Genomic DNA, 25,513 nt, shown 5'->3' on the forward strand with positions numbered 1-25,513 from the left:
TACCTCAGAGTGAGGGGATTAAGAGCATGGTTTAGAGAAGAGGAATTACTGAATGAATGTGTAACAAGAGACCCAATGTGACCAGAGTTCAAGGTGCTATGCAGCACTTGTTAATCTGGTACTGTTCTGTCCAGGCACGGTTCATTGTGGGTGTGGGGTGGTCCTGCTGGCTTGATTAAAGCCCTGCTGCTGGCTGGTGAGAAGACTGGCCTGTGACCTTGGAGCTTTTCCTTAGGGTGTCAAGTCACATTGATTTATGTCCCTGCTGTACCTTTTTCAGAGGTTCTGTCCGAGGTCTGTGTGCCCGAGTGGGAAGGCTGGTGAGACAGAGCCTAAACTGCTGGTTGTGCTTTCAACAAGAGCATCTTGGAGCTGCCTCCTGCTGGTTCTGGACAGCAGCAATCTGGAAATGGCTCTGCTGAACCATCGTTCACCCCCATGGCAGCCGAGGGCTCCTGATCCTGCAGTCGGGCAATGGGAGGGGCAGCTGCCTGAGTGCCCCAGGGCTTTTTTTGCCCAGCCTCATGGCTCCTGCTCCAGATCTGCTGGAGCACAGAGCCCGTGTCAACAGCTTTCTGTGGCTTCCAGCTGTGGATCAGGGCTTCTGAAACTCTCCACACCAACAAGCCCTGTGAGAAGGGAAGCTTCCACAGATTTCCAGCTCCACTTAATCTTTTGCAGTCAATCAAATGGGCATTTCGATCGTGTTTACCTAAAAAGATTTTTACCGAAGTTCTGTAGCAAATTGAATTTTAAGTTCTGTTGACTATTGAAATAAAGTACCAAGCCTCTGCTAATAAGCATTAATAGTCATTGTTGCATCTGAATATAAAAGTGAATCCATTTTAGTTTTGGGTTTGTTTGTACATGGCCAAGCTCTCTAACTCTCTTAGATTGCTTTTAGGACACTTTAACATATCCTCGTCAACTTGAAGTGAAAACCTTTTGTAGCAGTTGTCAGTGAAATATCGAACAGTAGGAAGGGGATGACACTTAAAATGTTCATTTAGCACATTTTTACACAAGAATTAAAGCAGCAACTAGGTAATAACCCTCAAAGGGAAGAGAAAAATGTTACCATTTCTGACAACAGCTTGATAGTTTCTGTTGCATGGGAGGCACCTGTTGTTGGTATATTTGGGGTGTGCAGCACTTCAAGCATGTCCATGGTATTGCAAAGGATAGGCTGATTTTCACAGCCAGGTGCTTTTTTTTTTTTTTGGTCAAGTCTGACCTTCACTTGAGAGAATAAAATCTGGAGAACAGACATAATAAAATATATTTTAAGAAGGTATAGTCCTGTGTACTGGCTGGATAAGTCGTTTAAAAATGGTTGTATTGGACCTTGGAAAATTGTGTGTGGTTGTTGTTTTGATTATTTGTTGTTTTTCAGTGTCCCTGGCTATTCCTCAAGGGTGCAAATAGTTCCTGTTCTGTGAATTGATGTTGGGAATCAGATCTGCCAGAGAGACTTGCTTTTTTCACAATAGATAGATGGAATTCACAGGTGGCTCCAATCTGGCAGGTGACTTAACTCATATCTCCTCTGCTTACAGAAATTTTGGTCACTCATCTGATCAATCTTGCAGCTGTGCCTGCAGGTACCAAGGTTAGGTCATGGCACTGCGGGTTGTGCAAATGATTCATGTGTGTTGCTTAGCAATGTCCAGCTTCTGTAAGACACTTGAAGTGCCTGTGAACATACTTTGCTCAGCTGTTTTTTAAAAACCTTAGAGAGCGATCAACCAATACTCATCTCCCAAAGGCCACAGTACATGGACAGAAAATTCTCCTTCCTCGCATATTTTCTGACTGGGCATCACATTTTCCTGCGATCTGTGCACACATCCTACCGTCTGACCTCTTCCTTGGTTCCCTTTTCCTTGGTTGCCAAACTCCTCAGCTGCTCCCTGACAGCAGTGTTTGCTGCATTCTCACTGCGACTGTGCTGGGGAAAACTAAGTGCCTACATCTAAACTATTATATCAGGAGGCCTACCCAGCTGCCCCACACCTTACTCACAGGAGAGCTCTCCCTGGCCCCAGAAAGTGGAGGGAATTGCTGGTTTTAAACACTTGCTCCTCCCTGCATAGTTTTAGCAGAGTTCTGATGTCCCACAGCTTTACAGCTCTCTGGTGGCTGTTAGGCAACACAGCTCTGTTGCCATGCAGAAATAACAAGTCTTGTTCCTGGATGCCTCGTCTCTCTGGTTGAGTGAGTGAGGCTTCTGACCCAGGTCTGCTCATGTGTGACTAGGACACAGGAACCATTTTGAGAGCTGTAAACTCAGACCCCAGAGAGACTCTGCTCTCTTCTCCACAGAGAAAACCAGTCTCAGCTGCAAGATGGAGACTAACCAGTGCTAAAAACAGCCCAAGAGTCATGTGATGAGGCAGTGATGTGGGATTTGCTTCTGTTCCCCAGGCCTACACTGGGTGACGTTCCTGGGAGTGTTTGCACCAAATATGCATCCCAGAGTGTCACTGCAATTACTGTCTTGCTGCTCAGCCCAACCTGGGCTCCTCAGGGAGGCTGTGCAGGCAGGCAGGAAAACCCACAGCTGGTCAGACAGCAGTGTTTTATTCCCATTGGCATTTCAGTCTACTGAGGAGGCTTTGAATGAGCTACCACAGGCATTACTGAGGAGACACAGAGATGGATGAATGTGCTGCAACAGCCCTAATTTTGGAGTGGGAGCACTCACACAGCGCATTGTCAGCAAGCATGTCTCAAGGTCACTTGTGCCTTCAAAACAAGTGGACTGGCTTTGTGGTTCAGATGTGATGCGTGCAGCACAAGGAGTTCTGCAGGGCTCCAGCTGATGGCTCCATAGCTCTTGATATAAATACCAGTTTCACATAACAGTGCTGTCAGCAGCTTCTGGAAGCCAAGTGCCTCCAAGCAGACCCCCTTTTCATGTGAGAAATCTGTTCAGCTCTGCTCAGTGCGTTAGATGTGGTGTGCAGCAGGTACAGCTGCTGGAGTCTTCCTCTGGGCAGCAGCATGAAACCCCTGTGCTTATAAACATGCCAGATGGAATCTTGGGTATGAAGTCCCTGCTAAACCACTCCCTATCCATAACTTAAAGCCACCTCTTTAAGGGCTCTGGAGAGTTCACTCTAAGAACTAATTCAACAATAGGCTTCCTTCTTCTCTGACAGCACTTCACACCCTGCCTTGACTTCTAGACTTAAAAGTCCAGTCACCTTTAGTGTAACAACCCCTGGCTCCTCTGTCTTTCTTGGCTTCTGTTTGCAAAGACTTTCCTGGGTAGCTTTTGAGCATTTCTGTTCTGAGCTGTATCTGGCTTCAAAGTTGTTTCCCTTACTTGGCAACATAGAATTGCCTTTAACATGTGAGAAGCTGCTATGTTACATGAACACCACTTGTCTGCTGCTTGGTGAGATATTTAAAGGCTGCTAAATTGTTACTGTTCAGAATGTGGCTTCCTGGTATTAATGAAATTCAAAGCTTATGTTGCCAATTAGTCATCTCTCATTTACTCAGAATTCTCTCCATCCTTATACAAAGCACACACTAATTACAAACTTCAAACCAAAACTATCCTCTACCAGCCACACTCTGCAGCACCAAGTGTAGCAAAGTGCTGGCTGGGGTTTCCTCTAGCTGCTCCAGTGCATGTGGAAGCAAAGAAGGTCTAAAGTGGTGGAGGTGTTTGCAGTGATGTGTCAGTGCCAGGGGAAGCTAAACAGAGCTGAAGCTGGGCTCGCATCGTTTGGACACACTTTGACTTCAGCACCAAAATTTCATCCAACATGGTCATGAAGTTCTGAAAATCCTGGTGAGGAAGGTAAAAGGAAACAGTAGGGAACAGTATCAGCAGGTTGGAGAAAATCAGCATATTTTTTATACTGTAGCAGAACATAAAAGCATTCTGCAGACTAGTCGATTAAATCTGCACTTCCTTAGTAAAGTCACAGCCCTCACACACAAAGGTCAGCACCTCTAAATACCAAGGTTCACTGATTCTTGTAGTTTTATCTATTGGTGAAATTACAGCTTATATAGTGGTTTTAAAAAAATGTATAAAGCAGCTATTGTCACTTTTCTACTCTGGTTAGCTTTTCGAAGGTTTGGTACTGGGGCTGGTCACTCAGTTTTACCATGTACTGAACTCTGTTCCTGACAACTCTCATGTTGGATTTATCAGTTATGAAAATAAATGGTGACTTAGGCACTATGGATCAAACATAATAGCCCAATCTTGAGAGATGTAAGGGATTTATTTTCCACTAGGTCATGGGGCCATGGCTGCAGGTCTGCCATAAGCAATACCAGCACTGTATCCAGCTTCAGCCCAGGAAACTCTACCTTCCATAACCACATGGATAAAAACCAGTATGGAACTGTGATTAAAAGTGAAATGGATTTTTAATCCTTTTTTAAGTAGGGCTTGTATTAATAAGGGAACACTTGGAAGTGTTCTGCTCTCCAGCTGAGAGTAGTTTGGTGCATTTGTTCACAGGTCTGTGCCTGAGAAGCTGGGAGGTGTCAGCATCCCCAGGGCTGGGAAATTCAGCTGCTGTGCATGAAAATCAATCATGCAAAAGCCTATTTGGCAGTACTCCAGGTGTATCTCGTGCACTGTATCTCTGTCCTGCAGGGAAATGAGGACAGTGATGAAGACTAGCCCAGCTGCTGTGGCATATTTTTCTTAAGCACTTTAAATATTGCTTTGTTCATTGTGTGGCTGGTCTTGGCAGGAGTTTCTCCTGCAGCCAAAGTTTCATGGTTGGAGAAGTTGAAACCATCTGAAAATGGAAGGAGAGAAGCTGATGCATGAAACCCAAGCACGTTTCATTCCCAAAAATGCTGTGAAATAAAACTACAGGGCACGTTATTCACAGGCTGGGAGGCCTGGCAAGCTTGTCAGAATTCTGCTAGCCAGAAAAATAATTGCTTGCTGCAAGAGGCAAATAAATTTGGGAGGAGAGCTGGTTTGTAGTGAACAACAGACTTAGGAACAACAATCTCAGAGGATTTAAAAAAAATAAGATGAAAGATAGCTTCGTTTCACTGCACTGTCTGCCACAAAACTAATAGAGTTTATGTCTCCTGTGCTGCTTTGTGAACTGTGTATTATCTGTAAAACAGCATATGCAGCTTGAAATCACAGTGAATAAGCCACATGGTGGCCCCACTCCTAAGTCCCTGAGGAAAGAGTTCCTGTACTTCAGATCTGAACTGTGATAGGAATTGAAATGGTTTGATAATCCAGTGCAGCAATGGAGCTTGGCTTTACTGAGAAGGTGAGGGAACTGGGAAGGCAGGAGTTCTTGCTGGAAAATGTTCATAGTCTGGATTTTCACATAGCTGTGACATGCATCTGTTGGGATGCAGGAGAAACAGAGAACTGGGATTGCCTAGCTAGCAGTGGGGCCATGCAGAGGTGCCAGTTTTTAGGTCTAGGGTAGACCACTGTCATCTGAGGCAAAGACAAGCCAAGAAATACTTGAGTAACGAAAGCCAAGAGCATGTGAGCCACAAGCCACAGTGGACAGAACACTGGAGTAAGCGAGGCCTGGGTTGTTGGCACACCTGCAGTGTGATAGGCAAAGAGGCTCCCAGAGGGAAGAGCCAAATGCCACCAGTCTCCTGCCCTATAAAGGTATGCTCTGTTCTGTGGTATTGACTTACTTGTCCCAGCCTGGAGGAACTAAAACATCACAGGGACAGATGGCCTGTCTGGTACAGTCTGCCTTGTGATGTGAGATAAGGGAAGGCTCTCTTATCAGAGACAAGGGCTTCAGGGCTGGCCCATCCATCTCCTGCTCCCCAAGGGCCTGTCAGAGTAGAAACTGGTAGACACAACAGGCACTGAAAATGAGAGGCCTCTCCCAGGGCTAAGACAGGCCTTGGAGAGGGGGTTGAACTGACAAGGAACATCACATTACCAATTTAAGCTAATAGTATCTAAGATTGATTTATAGTGGTTCAATGGGCACCAAAACCATCATCTGAAACACTTACCATTGCTGACATCTGATTTATCAAGCACTCCTCTTTGAAGCACAGGCATGCCATTTCATCCAGCTGCTGCCGATGAGCACGAATTACAATCTGTCTGATGAACAAAAAACACACACTGATTACACAGCCTGTAGTGTAATCACTGCTTGTAACCACAGCTGGCCTCAATAAACCTTCAAGAAAGAGGAATAGCCCAGAGGAAGCCTTACTGTCTTGTGTCCCTGGCACTCAGGAAGGGCACACCTGTGCAGTACAGTGGCCTGCACTGGTTAGGGCTTCAGGATAAACTGGGTGACTGGGGGCTGCTCACAGAGGAGTGACCACAGCTCACCTTTAGCACAAGCAGTACACAACTGCTTTTCACTGCAGGAGAATCAAGGAGCACAACAATCATCTAATTAATTGGTGAAATCGCTTATAAGTCTGAAAGTAATTTCAGTGAGAAACAGGCCAAGCAGGAACACAGTGCTGCTGTTGATTCCTCTGAGCAAGTTTCACTGACCAACAATGTATTCAGTCAAGAATGCAGTCCAGTCCCTGGGAGCTGAAAATGGCAGCTCAGAGTACTCAGAAGCTTTATATTTACATCTTCAGTGACTGCCCAGCTGCTCTAGCAGCTTTTCTTTCCATTGATGGAAAAGCTATAACCTGATTCTTGATGCAAGCTTTTGATATATTTTAGGTACTTTACAGTGTATAGTAAGCCAATTAATTACTGAGAACTACAGTTTGTATTATAATATTTATTTCTCTAGCATTATCCTAGAAATTCTAATAGAATAATTGCCTTCCTGTGAGATTTTAAAATATCACTAGATAACAAGCAATCATAATTAAGAATTACTAAATTATGATTAATCTTATAATTATTTAATAGAACAATTAACCATTGGGTTTTGAAGTACATATGAGTATGACATACAAATAAAGGCAAATGTATTACATGTGCAGAATTTCTAAGATTCACTACAAACTTCATGATGAACAAGACTTACTGTGCCTTTTCTAGGGCTTCCCTCTGCCATTTCCTCATCTTTGATGCAGCACTTGAAGAGCTGCTGCTGGACATGTGTGAGGGGTACTTGGCATTTGCTACTGGCTTATTATCTTTGGTTGCAAAAGTCTCTTGTGTAAAAGTACTCTGCTTTAACTTGGTTTTTAGCAATCCTGTTTCCTCATTGCCAAATGATGGCTTGGCAGGGTCTTCAGAATGGGAGAGGTCCTCATTCCTCAGTCCTGGCTTGGGCTGCAGCAGCAGGCTGGTCTCTTGACAGGGGGATTGGGCTGCATAGCTCTTTTCAGGTACTTCAGCATTTATTTCCTCAGCACGAGACTCTTGACTTGAGTGAGACTTCTCTGAATTACCAGCATTGTTTTGCTGGTTAGCATCAGCGGCACACCATCTGCCTCCCGTGTGTTCTTTGCCAGGGGCGTCACTGCAAAGCCCCCCACCCTCTCTCTCTGGCTTAGGGACCACAGATCCAGCTGTGGATCCAGCTGCAGATGTTTCCGTTGGGTCATGTCCACCAAACAAACTGCGCCGGACTCCTTGCTTGGATGAGTCCAATCCCAGGTGGCAGCAGCACGGCTTCACACGGCCGCAGGCAGGTGGGAGCCGTTTGTGTGCAGCTTGAGGGGAGCCCAGCAGGGTACAGAGCCTTCCCCCGAGGCGAGTCTGGTCCCCCAGTTCCAGCATGCTGTCAGTCAGAGATCTGCTCCTGGTGCACTGCCAGCCCTTGTCGTGAAACCTGCTTTGGGTGTCACTGTCCAGCATCTGCTTCTCACGGCGAGGCTTCTCCTGGTTGGAAGATGTTTTCTCTCTTTCAGTTGTGTCCTCCCCATCAAGAGGAGACACCAGGAGAGGGGCCATGAGATCAGAGGTAAATTCTGAGGAACAACTGGAAGAAACACAGTGGCTAACTCCATTTTTTTGAGCTTTCCATTTTACATCTCCTGCAAGGGCAGCTTTTTTATCCAAAGTAGATTCTTCCTTCTCCTCATGCTGGAGATCAATCTCTTTGCACTCTGGAGTTACTGATTTCAATACAGGAGATACATATAGGTTTGAAGCATCCTTTTCTGGAGTTAGGGTGGCTTCACTGGAATAAACAGGACATCTGTGTTTGGACTTGTACTCTTTGTGATCAGCTAGGAAATCCTTGCCATTTCTCCAGCTGCAAGCAGGATCTTCCTGCAGGCAGTAAGGTTTTTCTGCAGTATTGCTTGGAGAGGATTCAACACTTGAGTCATAGCTCTGGTCTGCAGGAGTACTGTTGCAGCCTGCATTTTTAATTGATTCCTCTGCCTTTGGGCTACCCTCACTAGAATCCCAGCTGTCATCTAATCCATGATCTTGCATGGGTATTGCATATTTAAAAAATAAATCCTGTCGCTTTTGACCTTTTTGCTCTTCTTTGGTTCCTTGTTCTTTTTCATGAAGGAAAAATGAATGTTGACTGCATTTGTTGGTATTTCCTCTTTTCACGCTCTTTTGACTACAAAGAGGTGAGAAAGAATCTTCACTGAAATCACTGTCATCCAGATCTTCCAGCTGCATCTCTTTGCTCTGCACTTCAGTCAGAGTAAGGCTCAGCTCTTGCTTCACTTGAATCTCCTCAGGCTTGTACTGCATTAAAACCCTCTCAAGCGGTTGATAGTTCAATTTTTGCTTTAGAATAGGGGGGTGCTGAAACTGCTGATGATAAAGACGTAGATGCTCTTCCCTTTCCTTCTGAAATGGAGGCAGATATGTCCAGGGTTCAACAGACTGTTTAGCAAAAGTATTTCCCCATCCCTGTTCGCTGTCGGAGGATAGATTTCCATCTCCAAAGGAACTATCATCTCTAGGAACAAGCTGCTTCTGAACGGGTTGCACTGTCTGGACTTTCAGGCACTGGACAGGTGTTCTGTTTTGTGTATACTTGCCTTGCTGGCCACTCTCTTTTGTTTCTGCTGTGGCAATGAAATCCTTCCCCTTTTCAGAGTGGGGGGATAGATCATAATTTTTCTTCTTCAGGGGATGTGTTACCCGTAGGACTCCCTTAACTGGGGTGGTATGGTGGAAACAGGGAGTACTGCTATTTCCTTTGTAGGCGTGTTCTTTGCCAATTCCCTTGGGGGTAGAGGTAAGAGGTGGCTGGAGTGCTGCAGGATATGCCTTTGGTTTTGTAGCACGTAAGTGATGCTGTAGGCCTAGCTTTGCTTTCTTTGGAGAGCTCTTTTCCCCCGGTGGCAAAGAGGGAGTGCTTTGGATGCGTTTTGGAGATACGTTTCTAGCTCTGCGACGCCTTTTTGTGACAGGAATAGAATATCTAATCCTTTTCTTCAGCTCTTTGACCCTGTGAAAAAGAAGTTGGATTTAGAAGATGTCATGCTTTCAGACAAGTAACAGCATCTTCAGAACAAATCAGTGCTTTCACATACTAAGACTAAATATTGAATTCAATATCTTTTTTTTTTCTGCCTATGATCCTCACAGGTATCAAAACCCCTCCACCAAAATGCCTGGACTTTTGGTAAAATCTATAGCAGGCTTTTTAAGTGCTTCCTTGAGCAGTGCATAACAGGTCCAGTGAGTGGAAGCAGCTTCAGTTTCAGTGCAAGGGGGTGTTACACATTATTCCACACATTATAATGCAGCAGAACAAGCTGGTATTCTCCACAGCACATCACAGAGTCCCAAAAGGCTCAAAGTAGGACTTCTGGAGTAGTTGCAGTAGGGCTCCTTAGCTCAGGTGATGTGCACAGGGCTGCACTGCACCTGGATCAGACCCAGCAGTGCAACTGTGAAGAGCTGATTAACTGGTATCAACCTTTTCCCTACCACCCTGATCCTCAGCTGTCCCCTTTGCTCCTCTTGCCCCTCAAGTTATGTCTTTTAAGACCAGCATTGCACAGCCTGTAATTTACTTCTTGCTCTGGAGGAGAGAGGGTGAAGGACTTGCACCCATTTCCAGTAGAATCACAACACAAAAATAAACCAAAATTTTTGATTGCCAAAGTCAGTAATCCTGCAGTTGGAGTGCACACCGTGGTATTTTCATCACTGAAAGCGGTCATCAGAAAGTACTTAAAAGACCCAAAAAATTTTAAAACAAAATACAAGAGTTGGAATAGGTAACAATTTTATAGCTTTGAAAAGATTCTGTTTATTGCCTAAATTGACATTTTCAATACAACTAAAATAAAATGTAATGACAAACATCATGCGTTACTTTTTACTTTGTGATTTTTATCCTGGAAAGAATGAGTTTCACATCCTACCTGTCAGCATATCGCAGAGTGTTCAGGGTGTGCTCTGTAGCTACGTGGCTTGGTGAAACATTGGCTATCATACATGTCTTGGAATTCCCAATGAAAGAGTCCTTTAGCACCTGGGGTTCAAAGGAAAAAAAAAACTGGGCTCTTAGCAGTTCATGTCCCTTGCACATCCTGTAAATGAGCAACATCTACAGAAGAAATTCAACATGAGGTACTGTCTTTTTTTTTTTTTTCCTGTAAATGTAGTCCTCTTGTCTAAGTTTTTCTTGCCTTTATTTGTTTAGTTTAAAATGAATACAGGTATTAATTAGGGCTCTAAACAAGCCCTTGTTCCAGATGCCTCAAGGGTTCCAATATGGTTTGAAAAAGAAAGCAGATGTTACAGCTGAAATCATGAAATATTGATGAAAGGTCCCAGGACAGTAACTGAATAGAAGATGCAAGATTGGTTTCAGACTGGGGGGAGATGGATGGCAACTCTGTATGAGTCTGGAAGGTGGTGTTTGGGGTTTTGCTTGGTTTCAGCTTTTGGTTTGTTTCTTTTTTTGCCATGCTAGTCCCACTTTTGGCCAGAGGAAACTGGCAGTTGGCTTTAATTCTGTGATTACCTTGAAAATTAAAATTTACAAAGGCTATGCATTTCCTCTTTTCCTCAAGAGAAGAAGCAGTTACTGAACTATGGCACCTATTTATTTGTTTATTTGCTTTTCTGCTTATTTTTGTTCTCAGCAGGGAAACCTCTCTTCTTGCCTTTCTGCTCATTCTACCTGAGTTAATTTGCTTTGCCGGAAAGGAGTATGCGTGTGTTCCTGATCCAGCGCCCGAATGCATTCCTTTAGCTACCAAAAGAAAGGAAAAAACAGAAGGGAAAAATTGATCAGTCATGCATTGGCAAGGAAGTAAACTGCATCAAACCAAACCTACCCAGGTCCTGTGTCACCTTTGACTCCTACTATGTGTTGTCCCTTGCAAGGTCAGTTGGTGCCCTGCCTGAGGGCTCTGTGGGCTACACCAAATGTTAGGAGCTGTGTAAACACACACATTTGGCACACACAGAGCTGCTGCCTGCACCACACCTAGCTAGTCTGAAGCCAGACTGGTCTAGCTAGTCTGAAGCCAGGACTGAAGCTAGCCCTAGCCAGCCAGCCTAGACTGTGCTGCAGCTTGCAAGGCAGGTGTATCCAAAGAACAGAGCTATTTGAGCTACATCTCTTATTTTCTTTCTTCTGGGGACAGCAGGTTATAGTATTGTCATGGTGACACTGCCATCAATCATCTACAGCCTTTCTACATTCTACACTCCCACTCAAAATGACACTTATTTCTCACTTTTACAGCGTTTTATTAAAACTGCATCTGTAACAAGTTAGGTGAAACTGTTACAATTCTTTAGTCTGGCTCTGGTAGTTGCAGTGTCTGAAAGCCTTCCACTTGAAAACAACATGAATATTCAAACCAGCAGCAGACTTCAAATCTCATAGGTTTAAACGTATGAAGAGAGTGTTATGATCATTGAGGCCAGAGCTAGGTTTTACAGGCTGCAGGCTACAACAATTTATCCAAAGATGCTTTTTATATTTAATTCAGTCACTACATGTGTACTGCCCAGGTATCTTCTTAATTTCACACAATATCAAAACCATACAGAGTCTGATTTTACAGTTTCTTTTAAAAGCGTTTCATGGGCTTACACTCAGAATTCTCAGGAATCACAGAATTGTTTAGGCTGGAGAAGATCTTCAAGATCAGACTTCTTTCTATTCAGGTCCCAACTCCCCATGACACTCAAGTTATTCACCAGCAAGTATGCAACAAAGCATGAAGTTCAGAAACACATTCACTTCACAGGCTACCTCCTAGCACAAATACTAGTATTCCAAGGGAGGAAAAGTCTCTTGGAAGGAAAAGTGCAAAAGAGCAACCACATTCCCAAAGCAGAGCAAGCCATCTCCTATTTACAGCACACTAAGAGGTACAGCTGTGTGCAGTGACTTCTGCACTGTTGGCCCATACCCAGGAACCTGTATCACCTTCAGCCTCACTTAGAGAAGCCCCCAGTTACCACTGAGTTTTCCTAGTTTCCATTAAAGGAGGTGCAAAGCTTTCTACACATTTACACTTACAGGCACTTCTGCTTTATCTTAGATTGCATCTTTCTGCTCCTTTGTCCTTCTTTGCCTGACTGTGGATACGTACAAAGACAGTTTGTCTTAAGAGTGCATTTCTTCCTGTTTCTCCTCCCCACACATAAATTGCTAGTTTTTATGCTCTCAAGTCCTTTACTCCTGATTTGAAAGAGAACCCTGAGTTTAAGTAGTAAAAAAACCTGGCATATGTGCTTTTATGAAGCAAACATGGCAATTCCAAGCCAGTACTCTTTAGAAGGGACAAAACCTTATATATAAAATATTATTGTACTTATTATACTACTCCTAACATTCTCCATGCTTGGTTTATCTGTTTGGCAGTAAGAATGGATTAAAAATACTTAATTTTCATAAGGATATCTCTTCCTTCTTAAATTATTTTTCAGTCACGAGACAAATTAAACTGAACACACATAGTACCTTGGTTATTTTTTCCTCTCCATGGAATACATACATACAGTATTCTGTGGTTCATTTTTATCCTAAAACACATGCTAGTAATTAAATACAAAACCTTCCCCAGACATAGAAGTAGCTTACTGCCAAAAGACTTTGGTTTATTTCTGCTCCTTCCATTTTCGTTTGTCGATCTGACTCTCTGGCATCAGCTGCCCTTTCACTGCCAGCCAAGTCAATGAATGATATCCTAGGAAAAAAACCAAAGTTGCAATTATCTTAGGGGCTTTTTCCCCTCTTCTTTTTTTCTTTATTAAACCAGCAGGCTGCAACACAACATGGCATCAGAAATGACTACTTTTGAGCAATAAGAAACATCCACTGGAAATATCTGAGATACCAAAGTAAGTGTGTCAACAGGAACAGTGCCAGAGCATCTTAACATTAAATAATAGGAAGTGTAGTTACATGCAATGACAGTGCTCCACAGTTTAATGGATAAGCTGTGTAAAGTGCAACACATTCATCTCTCCAGATAATCACTGTGTTTGTAGTTTCCTAAGAATACAGTTAAAAGAAAATTTAAGTTTCTTGATTTCTCCTTCCAAGTAAAACAGACAACTGCCATGTCAAATGGAAATTTGGGACAATAGGAACAGAAATTTCCAGGGTAGCAAGTAATACACTGAGCTTTCAGTGATCACTGTCATTTCTTTCCACAAAACTCAATTAATCCCTTTCACACTCTCTAGCTCTGGGTGCCAGCTGCTATACTGACTGTTGCACTGTATCTTTGTCTTTGTCCTTCCTCTTTTTCTGCAACAGCCCCGACTTTTTTTATAGGCACATCTTGGCACTCTTTCCTCAGTTCAGCTCCTCCTCCTTTTCAGACACACAAACCCTCTCAGTTCAGATGCCCCACCTACATAACCTCTATACTTTTATTTCTAAGCCTGCCTGTCTTGTCTTTTCCTCTCTTCAGTGTTTGTGGCTCTCTTGTTTTGCCTTGTATTCAGAATTACATCCTGGGAAAGAAGACTGTGAGTTAGCTAATGGAAGGTTGTGTCAGCAGGATTTTGTGACACTTGGCAGTAATGCAGATGCACAGATTCTTCCTCAGACTTACTTCTTGAAGTTGTTCAGTCTGGAGAAAAGATGACTGAGAAGAGGCACAATTAGTTTTTGAATACATAAAGTGGAAGCCACAGGAGTAAGTAAACTGCTCTTCCTGTCTGCTGCAGATAGCATCAGAGTCACACAAATTATCAGGGAGGTTTATGTGAGGTACTCTGATTCTTCTGGCCAAAGGCAAGCATCTGTCATGGAATGATCTCCACCTGGGCTAGTCAACCCACACTCCCTTTGTAGTCAATTACAGGACAGAAATGCTTTGAGGGGCAAATGCATCTGATCTAATTTAGGTCACTCTCCAGTGATCCCAGAAGTGACAATTTCATTCTGCTGACTTCAAAGGTGATGAATTCACGTGTGGAAATGTCCACTGCAGGCATCTACCTTTAGCCAAATTAAACACTGAAGATGAGGGGATGGATCTGATTGTCAAACTCCTTCACTGGAAATTTGTATGAACAATTTTAAGAAAGCTCTCACAGATGTGTCTAAAACATTCTCCTTGGAAACCAAGAAAGGACCGTGGAAGTTCTCAAACTCCATTTTAACCCCATCTTCTAGTTTAACTCACACTTGTGCACTAACACCTCCTCTTTGTCTCTTGGATGTTCTTGGGCTTGACATCAGCACTGAGCACTTTTGCTTCTGGACTTACCTTCCAAATGCCCTGTTGGCTGTGTCTTTAATTTGAATTTGGATGATGGCATGAGACCGAGAGGAATCAGAGTTGACTCCAGTAGCTCCTGTGCTACGTTCTTTTCCCCCCTTGAAAATCACCTGCAAAATAAGGGGGACAAAATCTGAGCGAATTATAAATAAAACAACAATCTCTCAGAAAGATCTTGTGCCTCTAAGATGAGGAAACATTGTGAGCAAAGGTTCATTACAGCCTTAAAATTTGGTGCCAGGCAGTAGAGGTAGACTGGATCTCTTCCAATTTCTTTCAGAGCTTGGTGCATGGACTTGCTTGTAGTGATACTACAAAGCTTATAGAGCAAACTGCAAGTAAGAGTCTGTTGCATCACACATGCACTTGTATTTGCAAAATATCCAAATCATAGAATTAAATTCTTTCTTATATTGCTGGCATACCTTTGTAGTACTACAGACACAACCTAAGAGACTCATGAGATTGACCATTTGTTGAGTTCTTTTAAAATTCCACTTTCTCTTGTAGCAGATGAGTACAGTTTTCCAGAAAGTCAAACAAAAAGTTAAGAACTGCCAAAACCTTTCTAAATTTCCAAAACTAAAAAAAAAAAAAAAAATTATGCCAGAGTAGGGAACGAAGTTAAAAGATTATTTATACTCAAAACAACAATAAAATAAGAAAACAAGCAAGAAAAGCAAGCCAGAAGGACTAAGGCTCCTTTAAAATACAAATCTGGATAATTAATTTTTGAAAACTGTAAAGGACTGTTGCAGAAACTCTGGCATTGACTGCAGCAGGGTGTTCATTGAACAGTCACTAACTTCTGGTTGCAAGAACGAATTAAAATATTGTCTAGCAAAATCAATACATTCTCAGCTGATAGATGTGAATTATTCATGTTTTTTAGTGGCCAGTTCTCAATGAGCAACATAACCAACCACTGTGGCTTCTGAGCTCTATATGAGTTCTAAGTGGAGATAATTTCTGAATCAAATGGAGATAATTTCTGATTCTGAGTCAATGCCAGCATCAATGAGGCTGGGAACCAGGGATGCGTTCAAAGCTCTTTCTATTTATCTGTTGCCAAAAACTCAGAAATTCTGAGTCAAGCCAGTGACATTTCTCCATTCAAAAGTGCCTGTGAACAATCTAATTTTTTTCCCCCCAAGATATCTGTAAGAATTAAGTAATTTAATAAATCTTCTGTGTATGGAATGTGATAATACGAAGGAATTGTAAATCAACTATATAGTAAATTTGCACTCTAACTTGCAGAAGCATCACCAGCTTGTCCTGAAGCTTGGAGTTAATGCGAAGATGAACTAAATTAAGTGCAATATAAGTGGACAACACTATAACAATTTTAATGAGTCAGTTACAATATCAGGCACTTGTAATTGACACTTCCTTACCAAAAAAAATTAATTCAACTATGCAGAGTTAGGCTAAATAGAAAGTAGATTTAAACAGCTTGCTTGTTGCAGAATATAGAAAATTTGCCAGAGTCCTTTCAGCGCTCAGCCAGGTAGGGAAGGAAAACTGGAGCCTTGTTCATGGTGAATCTCAGCTACTGTTTAAAGACCTTCATTTTACTTGGCTGTTATCGTGCACACATGTAAGCAGTATTTTAATCCTAATTCAGACAAATATCTCAATCTTAAGTGTTTTCTAATTTCTGTTTATTATCATTTTCAACTTTATATATTCTGTGCCAAAGCCACATATCTTTTATATACAAAAATCTAAGTTCAAAGAGCCCCAAGATACCACACTGGGAGAAAATACATATCCAGCTTTTAAGGTCCCTTACTGGGACACTATTTAAATTCTGTGATCTTTCTCTAAGGAATGGCAGCAGGAGCGACAGCTGTGACTCAACTGCTTGCATGTGGCTAACACAAGAAACAGCTTAATGAATAAAAGCACTTTTAACAGAGCCCCTTAGTGCTCTGCTGAGGGCCTTAAACAGGAACATACACTTGTGCTACACAGTAAATAATCTCTGTGACACACCTCACAAATCAGCAAATCAGGCTGCAAAAGACAAAGAATGAGTCCCAAACATTACCTCCAACAGTTGATCTACAGAATCCACCTGAACCTCCCGCAGTCCAACTATCTGAACAACGTGCTTACCATCCTCTCTTGCATAAAGTCTGAAAAAAGAACAGTATAGAAAGGAGACATCTGAAATCTCAGAAAGCAGTGATGAAAATACATGTCCTTGCTGCAATGTTTTTTCTCAACGTCCATGAGAAAAAGCAATCAAGGCTACTGACAGGGGAGAGGCCCTGCTGTCATTAATTTATTTTCAGAGCTGAAGAAGTACTTTATTTATAACAGGTACTATTGACATTTCACTGCTAGAGACATTACCACTGCATTTCTCCTAGTTCAAGAATATAATAAAGCAGAGAAGTAAATTACCACGTTTACATTTTAGAGTTCCTATCTTTCTTTAAACTACATCTCAGGCTCCTCTAAGTCTTCATCAGACTTTAAATTTTTCTCTGTTCACAGTCTAAGGATTTTTGCACAGGATTTTAAGGATTCCTCTAAGTCATCATTGGACTGTAAATTTTGCTCTGTTCATATTCTGAAGATTTTTGCACAGGATTTTAAAGCAGCTCCTACAGCCTTAGAGTCATATTTTGGCATCAGCTCCAGAGGTTTGCTGGGCTAAGCAGGGTAAATGTGCCCAGGGAGAAGGCAAGCAGGCTCTACAGAGTCAAGCATGTAGGAGATAAACAGGATCTTCAGAGATGGGATTGACAAAAGCCAAATTCCCACTGATACAGAGGAGGGACAGCCAGAGTTTATGCTTAACCTGGGAAAGACAGGGACTCCAAAATGGTTGACACATGACAGGCTGTCTAAAGAAGTTGCAGACATCCCATGCCTGAAAACATTCAAGGCCAGGTTGGATGGGGTTCAGAGCAACCTGCTCTAGTGGAAGTTGTCCCTGCCCAGGGCAGCAAGGGTGGAACAAGATGATCTTCAAGGCTCCCTCTCAAAATGTTCTGTGATTCTAAGACAGGAACTTCTGGCCACAAGAAGCTTGTTTCTCAGCCTATGGATGTTCAGTGATTATCTTATTACAGTGTAAGCAAGAGCCTGAGCTTATATCTCAAACATAAGTCCCTATTTTCCCCCCAAACAATAAATCAGGAGTCCCTACCAATGTCACATTATCTACTGTCAGATCTTGCATTCCTCCTTAAGTAGCTCCAACAAACAACCCCAATTAAGTACATAACATGTGCTATAAATACCAGTATGTTAAGTGTAATCACACGAAAACAGTAACTGATTTCCAAACAGTAACCAGCCAATTCACAGCCACAGGTTTATAGTAATTCATGTTTTTATGTAAATACCTTTTCCTTCCATTTAGCAGGTCATAAAGCTGTCCACAGTAGATCTCATAAAAACTGATCAGAACAATAAGATCTTTCCTGGATGGTGATGCTTCCAGATGTCTAAAGATGTCCTCGGCAGCCAGGGCGTAGAGTCCTGGGTTCCGGGGATTCCCTATCATGGTGTAAGTCTTGCCAGCACCAGTCTGTCCGTATGCAAAGCAAGTTGCATTGCCTCTGTGAAGATAACGTATGTGTTTAGTGCCACATCTGATTCATTCATGTCTATTAAATAATATTCTGCAATGGTGGTATCTATCAATAGTGGCCCTTTAACAAAGAGGTTTAGTCTGCTACCCTCTCTGGGAAACTGCAAAATGCTTAATGACGATTTCCAAGTATACCCTATGGAGATCTGATGTGGCACAAAGTGCTAGCTCTCTTCCTTTCTTTTCCTTTCCCTGCCCCCCCTTAAAAAACAAGACTTTGTACCTGGCTCAGTACTCCTGGCAGAGCAATGGGTAAAAATGTGAGGCTGCAGTAATCACAGTGAACAATTTCTTGCCAGTTTAGATTGCAGATTGGCCTTACCATTGTGTCAGATTAAATGAATGCCAGCAGGAGGAATGATAAAAAAGGGGGAAGCTGGGAAAAAAATAGCATAATATCTTCTGGTGGCATTACTGGATTAGCTGTAATGTGAATTTTGGGTTTAGTGATTATTACACAGCAAGGCCCAAGCCTCATTCTCTTTTTTCACTTTCCTTTTCTCAAGAGCATTATACTCTGTCTCTGTTGATGACACTTGGAGATTTTCAGTAACAGAATACTCCATTTTGTTAATTTTCAGCATAGACACATAAAATTTTTCTTCGAAGACTGAAAAAAGTAGTTATACGCAAGTATATATTCAATATAGATATAATCGTGCCTAGAAATGTCTCATGTAAAGCCACCATCAATTTCCCAATTATCAGGAAGTATGTAATCATGATTAAATCTCTAAGCAAATATAAATCAATAAAAATAATTCACAAAGTTATTAATAATTTCTATTACTTTGAGAACTGTACAAATACATGCAAAAATATCTTTCAGTAGTCTCAGGAAAGAGATAACATTATTTCTCTACAGATAAACGTGCTCTGCCACACAGGATTCTTTGTTAGAGTGAAGATGAGAGTTCAAAAATCCTGGGACACATTTTTTTTATTCTAGGCTGACCATGCTGCCTCTGTGTTGCACCTGAGGTTCAATTTAACCTTCTTCTGTAATTGAGATTCGTCACTAAGTGTGAAGAAAGTTTTCCCTGAATTATTTTTATCAAAATTGCAATTAAAGATATTCTGAAAGGGGGAAGGTAAATGTGGCAAATGTGGAATGAAGGTATGTTCCAAAAGATGAAAAGCGTAAAGGAAAATTCAGACAACGCATAAAATTGGAGAACAACCAGACAAAAAATAACAAAGGTAAGCACTGGCGTCCTACCCGTTAAAAATATGCTGAATAAGAGGATAAGCTGTCTTCATATACACATCCTGATTGGTACATGTCTCCTCAAAGACTTCATCAAAATAAAAAACATGCTGAAAAACAAAGATAATCTTTACATGAGAATGAATATGTTTCATTTCCCCTCCAATTCCATTCAAAGGTAAAATGAAATAACGGAAGTCTTTCCAGTGGATTCATATGGATTTGGCTTAGATAAAGAGTGATCTAGCACACTTAATATGCAGCACAGCTCACATAGGAACACACCAGTCAAGAGATTCAGGGTAGGGGGGGAAAAAAACCAGGAAACAAAAATGCCTCAACTTCCCATCATTCTGAAGCAGAACATACAAAAGCCTTTTAACAAAATAAATAAATAAATAAATAAATAAATAAAAGCTAATTAATGAAATGAATCTGCCTACAGATGTGTCAGACTGTAACAGTAAAAAAAACTGAGAGTCAACTCTTGACTCTCGCAAAATTAGTTCCCACTGGTGACTAAGTTGTGATTAATTGCCTCTATTCTTAAAACGTTTTGTGCCAGAGAACAAAGAAGCTGTTCCCAAGCAAAGCTAGATTGTCTGAACTCAGAATGGGTCAAGAAAATCAAAACTTCCCACACTCCAGATCAGATTCAAAGAAGCAAGGTCTGTGGAAATGATGCAGTACGTGTCTCACTGTAAAAGGTGGCACATGAACTGGGGCTGAAAGAAATCCAAACTGAAATTTTTGGACACTTGTAACAGTTGTTCATAGGGCCCAGATTGTAAAAATAACACTCAGGAGAGCAAGAATGGCTTGCTGCCTCGACAAATCAGTTCTGTTCTTGGTGCTGTCAGTCACACGTGAGAATTTCAACTATGACAGCACAAAGTATTTGGGATTAAGAGGCAAAGACCAAAAGGGAACTTAATTTTCAAAAGCATTTGAGAAAAAGGGAAGGAAGGGGATGAGGGTGTATGTGATTCATTGAAACAGACCTACAGCGGAAAGAATTCAATGAAGTACCCTGGAAAGCCATCAGCAGGCATTTCTCCCGCAGCAATGGCATGTAGCAGAGGGTTTATTTTGCCACATACAAAGAAAACTGCAAGAGGCATACTTGTAGAGCTTAAAATTCTAGGCTCAGGTTTGCTGGCACAGTCTGGCATAAATCAGAAGCAACTCAAATATAGACAACTCTGAGCTAAAAGAAAAGCCCATCACCTATTTCAGTGTAAGAAATACTAACAGTCATTTTCTGTTTTCCCTCATGGAAATTCCAAGCACAATAAGCTTCACCCTTCCATATAAGTGACTGGCCCGTAAGCACAAGCTTCAATGGAAGATGTTACCTGTAAAATGTATTGTGTAAGATCAACTGCCTCCTTCTTCTCGTGGAGAAGCAGGGTTTCTTTATCATTCACTGTGATGATATTAACCTCCCCACGTCTCACTTCCCTCAGGCAGAGAGGACGTTTTCGGACACACACTCTGATTTTTTCACTCTCTGTCCATGGAGTCTCTTTGTCGAAAGTATTGGATCTACAACAATAGTGGAGGTCCACATTTTAAAATCAGGTTACAACAGAATCTAGAATATGCCTGAATTTGTTAGTTTTATCAGAGAAGGTTTCTGTCATTAACGCCTATCAAAAAACTCCATAGCACACCTCATTTTTACATGGTGCATTTTCTGATGCTTTTTTCTAAACAGACTGATGCTTCCTGTGCTTTTCTGTTAAAAGAATAGTTGTGTTTGTACAGCTACACTCCCAAACTTGTTGCTGACATATTTTCAATTGTACACAAATATGAGATGGAACTGGCATAATATCCAAGCTAACAAAATGAAATTTAATCTTGCTGAAATTATTTGCACTCATGATTAGTCACTTAATCATGTACAATGAAAGTATTAATGGATCTTGAAAAGGAAAAGCTACAAAACTTAGTTGCCTTTTCTCTCATGCTGTATGTTATTCTTCCCATTATAGACTGTCCAACTGGTTACAAGTAAATGACTCAAATTGGCAAATGAGATAGTATCACCATGTTCCTGTTCAGCTAAAAAAAAAAAAAAAAATTGTCTTATACTTGTTTCCCTTTTGGTCTTTTTTCATAAAAAGGTTATGTGCTTTCAGACCATAAACAAAGTTGTGCTCTTATGTTTTGGCAATTTTACTTTAGCCCCATTCCAGACACCTCAGAAACAGGTCATTTCATGTTTGATTGATTAACCTGCTGCATACAGCATTTTGTAACTAGAATAGGCTTGAATTAACTAAAATGTCTTCATTACATCTCTCCCTTCTTCAAGCTGTCTTCAGCCAAATCAGTAACAATTCTCAGCCTGGATTTGCATTTCAAATAATCAAGCCCGAACTTACCCAAAAGCAGTGTTTCTGCCACACTTTCCAGATGCCAAAGTCTCTTAGCATAGTAACTCAAAACTCATATATACCAGTTGTCTAACAAACTGCAACCCACAAGTTACTCAACATCTCATTAATATCCACAGGCTTGTGGTATCATTGCTGTTGTGCTCCATGATTCCCCAGAAGCACAAGATTTAAATATCAAGATGTGTCTTTGAAGACAACACACGAGCAATCTTTACTTGTCAGTACAGCCACTTTGATTTTAGTACAGCTTTCCTGTGCAGTCCAGGATCAGGCCCTGTATTTAGATGGAAAATTCTTTTGTTGGAAAAGAAAGGCAATGATACTTGAAATAAGATGCTTCATAAGCTGGTATGAGCTTATGCGTATCACTAGGCACCAAATGTTCAACAAATGATCAGAGGCTCTGAAGTTTAATTCTTGTGCCACAGGGTATAGTTGGTGACTTGCAGCAAGTGCCTGTTGTGCTCTAAGTGACTGAAGCAGAAAGGACTGTAGTATTTGGAGAAAAGAAATGGAAAACTTAGAGACTCTGTTAATGAGAAAAAAGGAACAAATCCTCTCTAGTACAGAGGCACATTTTGTTGAGTATATTTTGTAAGGGAATAGAATGCATGTTAATCTTACAGGCTGAATCTGAAGTTTATATTTCTTACTAACTCTTTTAAAATATAAATTGTATTTTATTATAAAATATTTTTTCATTGCTAGGGAAAAATGTCAAACCAAAGTCATGACACAGATCATCAGAAATCTGGCTAAATAATAGGTGAGAAGAACCATTCTGTCTTAGCAAAATCAAGTTACTTGCTGTGGGCAAATTCAAAATAAATTTGAACATATTAAAAGAGTTCTTTGTCTTTCTACTATCTGAAATCATGTCTGTGTTTTCCAATATTTCTCATAGATGAGACTAGATAAGCCTTCACAAGTGGTCACATTACAAGGTGATATGGGAATGGATGCAATGCTAACAGGAATCACAAACCTGAGTGCAAGCATGCTGCTCCAAGCCTGCCTGAAATGCACAACTCTCCAAACACAAGAAAATTAAGTCGAGGCATATCAGGAGGAGGATGCAGAAAGCCCATGAGATGAACTATAATGCTAGGTACAGAAGAATGTGCTTACAAAAGAAAAGAACAAAGAAAGAGAGTGAGAACAATGAAGAACATGACTCGATTGCAGGATTAAAAATCTTTAACTTCTTCAGTTGAGCCATTAGGTTAAATAATGCATAATTTTTGAAGTTTGCCAACATTATAAATCCTGCACATTGGCTCAGCTTCCAGAAGAGATAGAGAATGCACCCAGGTATCAACATATGTTGGAGGTTAGTGCACTTCTCCAGAGAGTGGGAATGATTTTTTTCCCAGCCAAGGGGAATTATAAACCTTTGTCTTGCATTTCAGTTTAAGTGCTCTACTTACTGTAGTCCTTTTCCACTGTGGCAGCAGCATCCCTCCAGGCTACATGCACTCTCAGTGGGAGCTGTAATTGACACCTCAACTCCACGGATCTTTCCCTGTACCAAAATCTTTCCTCACAACCTTCCCAGAGCAGACCTAACTTCATAAAACTACCTCTCTTCATTGCATTAAAACTATCATGACTGCATTGCAACAAGCTAGATAGTGGCATTACGTGTGCAGAGGCATATGTGCTCTGTTGCTGAATCAGGAAAAAAATATTTTGGTACTTTGAAAATGTTGCCAGGGTAGATGTACCAGTGTTTCATGATAACCACAGTCCCTCCAGTGCCAAACACTGGGAAAAGTATGGAAGTTACAGATCACATGCCTAAGGAGCAGCTGCAAGGCATCCCTCTCAGCACCAGGTCTGTAACCCCTCCTAGCTGTATTCATTCTGCTTCCTTTTAAACTTCAGTTCAGAAATTTCTTTATAAGCAAATATAGGCATCACAGCCTGTATCCTTTTTACCAGGAAAAGCTTGACAAATTTAACAACAGTCAATGCCCTATTTTGGAAAAATAATATTTTAAAAGATAGTCCCATGGAAAGACAAAGAGTGGTTCAAATACCAAGAAAGCCTGAAAGACAATAAAGGTTATTCTTAGATAACCTTGGTGTGTAGCAGCTAGTCAAATTCAGATGATTCCTTCTATAAGACTTGGAGAGTTGCAAATGCTTATTAATAGCTCTCTTTCCTGTAAGATTTTGCATTGCTCCGTAATGCATTGTAGTGCTTCAATTGCTTATTTGGAGGTGAGGAAGAGTTTCTATTCCACAACTAAGAAAGAATTAATTATGACTAACCTGAAGTATTAGCAAAATAAAGGTAAGTGGTTATTACCTGATACAGGAATGAGGTAGTCCATAATTATACCCTGAAATATGAGTTACTCTTTGTACAATAGGAGCTTCAGAATCCCCCAGGAGAGGAGCAATATCATCAGAAACTGTTGGACAGCTCAGATCATTTTTTGTACCTATTCCAGGAATATTTAGGTCTCTTTTAGTTAATCTGATTGGCTCTGAATCGTGTGGTGGAATGTGTCCCAGCATTTCCCCTACACTGTTCTTCTCCTCATTGGCACTGAAATCAGGTGAATGATACAATTCAGGTTCAGAGTCTTCAGCTGTTCCATCCTTTTCTTCACAGAAGGACTCGAAATGTAGCTGTCTACGAGGTCCTGACCTGGTCCCCTGAGGCTGAATGAAAAGGCCAAGTGGTTTAAAATCTTGCTTGTTTAAGTCTTCAATGCCCTCCTGTCGCATAATTTTGATTATTTTAATGAGCTGGAAAAGACGCTTGCGGTCATTTATGTCATGGACCCCCAGTTTGGTATAATCTTCCATGGAAACTTTGGCAAGCTCATCAATTTTCTGAAGACCAAAGGCAGCAAAGTGGGGATAGTATTTTTCAAGTTCTGCTTCACAAAGGCACTGATACAGGCATGATGCCATCTTTAACCTAGAGCCTACAAGAAATCAAACAAAATAAACATTAGAATCATATGAAACATCACATCTGACCAATGAAGTTACTAATGAAGAAATTGCACCTTTCCTGATGCCATTACTTGCAGTTAGGCTAGAAGCTTGTGTAACCCCAAGTTTACCATACAGTAGACTGACAAACACTACAGAAAACAGCAGTAAAGACAATAAACTAAAACATGAAACAAGTATTTTATCTATTAAACTATATTTTAAAATTGTATACAATACACAAGATGTAAGAAATACACAAGGCAATATTACCCACTGCCACAGAGTTCCTACACGCCTGATGTCTAGTTGATGAATGCCACAGCTACTGAAACCCTGTCCTCAAGATATAGAATGTAAAATGCCTAATTTTAGACACTCAGTTTAATATCAAGGCACATGGTCTAACATGGTTTAGCTACCCCTGGTTAACTAACTAGAGGAGAAAAATTGCACTTGTCCTCACCTCAAGCTGCCTAATTAAGATCATTCATCTTACAGATGAACTATAGCAAAGTTGTAGTTTTATTGTGCAACTTTCTGTTTCATGTCATGAATCCTGTGAGCATTTCTGAGTCTCCTTGACAAAAAAAACCAAACAAACAAAACAAAACAAACAAACAAACAAAAGACCACAAAAAAAAAAAAAAAAAAAACAAAAAAAAACAATTCTGCAAAATCTGAAAGACAGCATTTCTCTAAATCTATATATGCTGCTGGAATGCCATACTTGCATTCTTGGGAAACCCA

At 41.1% G+C, this 25,513-nt stretch overlaps 1 protein-coding gene across 1 annotated transcript; it reads right to left on the reverse strand.

Moving 5' to 3' along the window:
• Positions 1-855: 855 nt before the first annotated feature.
• Positions 856-25,363, reverse strand: KIF24 (kinesin family member 24). The gene is made up of 12 exons (XM_066339715.1): positions 24,126-25,363; positions 20,765-20,954; positions 19,422-19,519; positions 17,955-18,170; positions 16,646-16,733; positions 14,581-14,702; positions 12,939-13,044; positions 11,019-11,090; positions 10,255-10,364; positions 6,987-9,329; positions 5,992-6,085; positions 856-3,799 (listed from the first exon to the last, which is right to left on the reverse strand). Exons 1-12 carry the CDS (start codon positions 24,737-24,739, stop codon positions 3,659-3,661), a joined length of 4,194 nt encoding a protein of 1,397 aa, XP_066195812.1. The 5' UTR covers positions 24,740-25,363; the 3' UTR covers positions 856-3,658.
• Positions 25,364-25,513: the final 150 nt, after the last annotated feature.

Source organism: Sylvia atricapilla, chromosome Z (assembly GCF_009819655.1).
Source record: "Sylvia atricapilla isolate bSylAtr1 chromosome Z, bSylAtr1.pri, whole genome shotgun sequence".
Taxonomy (NCBI): Eukaryota; Metazoa; Chordata; class Aves; order Passeriformes; family Sylviidae; genus Sylvia; species Sylvia atricapilla.

Bases quoted from the DNA above. Each gene is read 5' to 3' on its own strand.
- KIF24 (XM_066339715.1), bottom strand. From the start codon at position 24,739: ATGGCATCATGCCTGTATCAGTGCCTTTGTGAAGCAGAACTTGAAAAA. The intron at 16,734-17,954 runs GTATTTACATAA...TTCTTTTTTCAG, and splicing joins CTGCTAAATGGAAGGAAAAG to ACTTTATGCAAGAGAGGATG. The intron at 10,365-11,018 runs GTAGAATGAGCA...TTTGAACCCCAG, and splicing joins GGCAAAGCAAATTAACTCAG to GTGCTAAAGGACTCTTTCAT.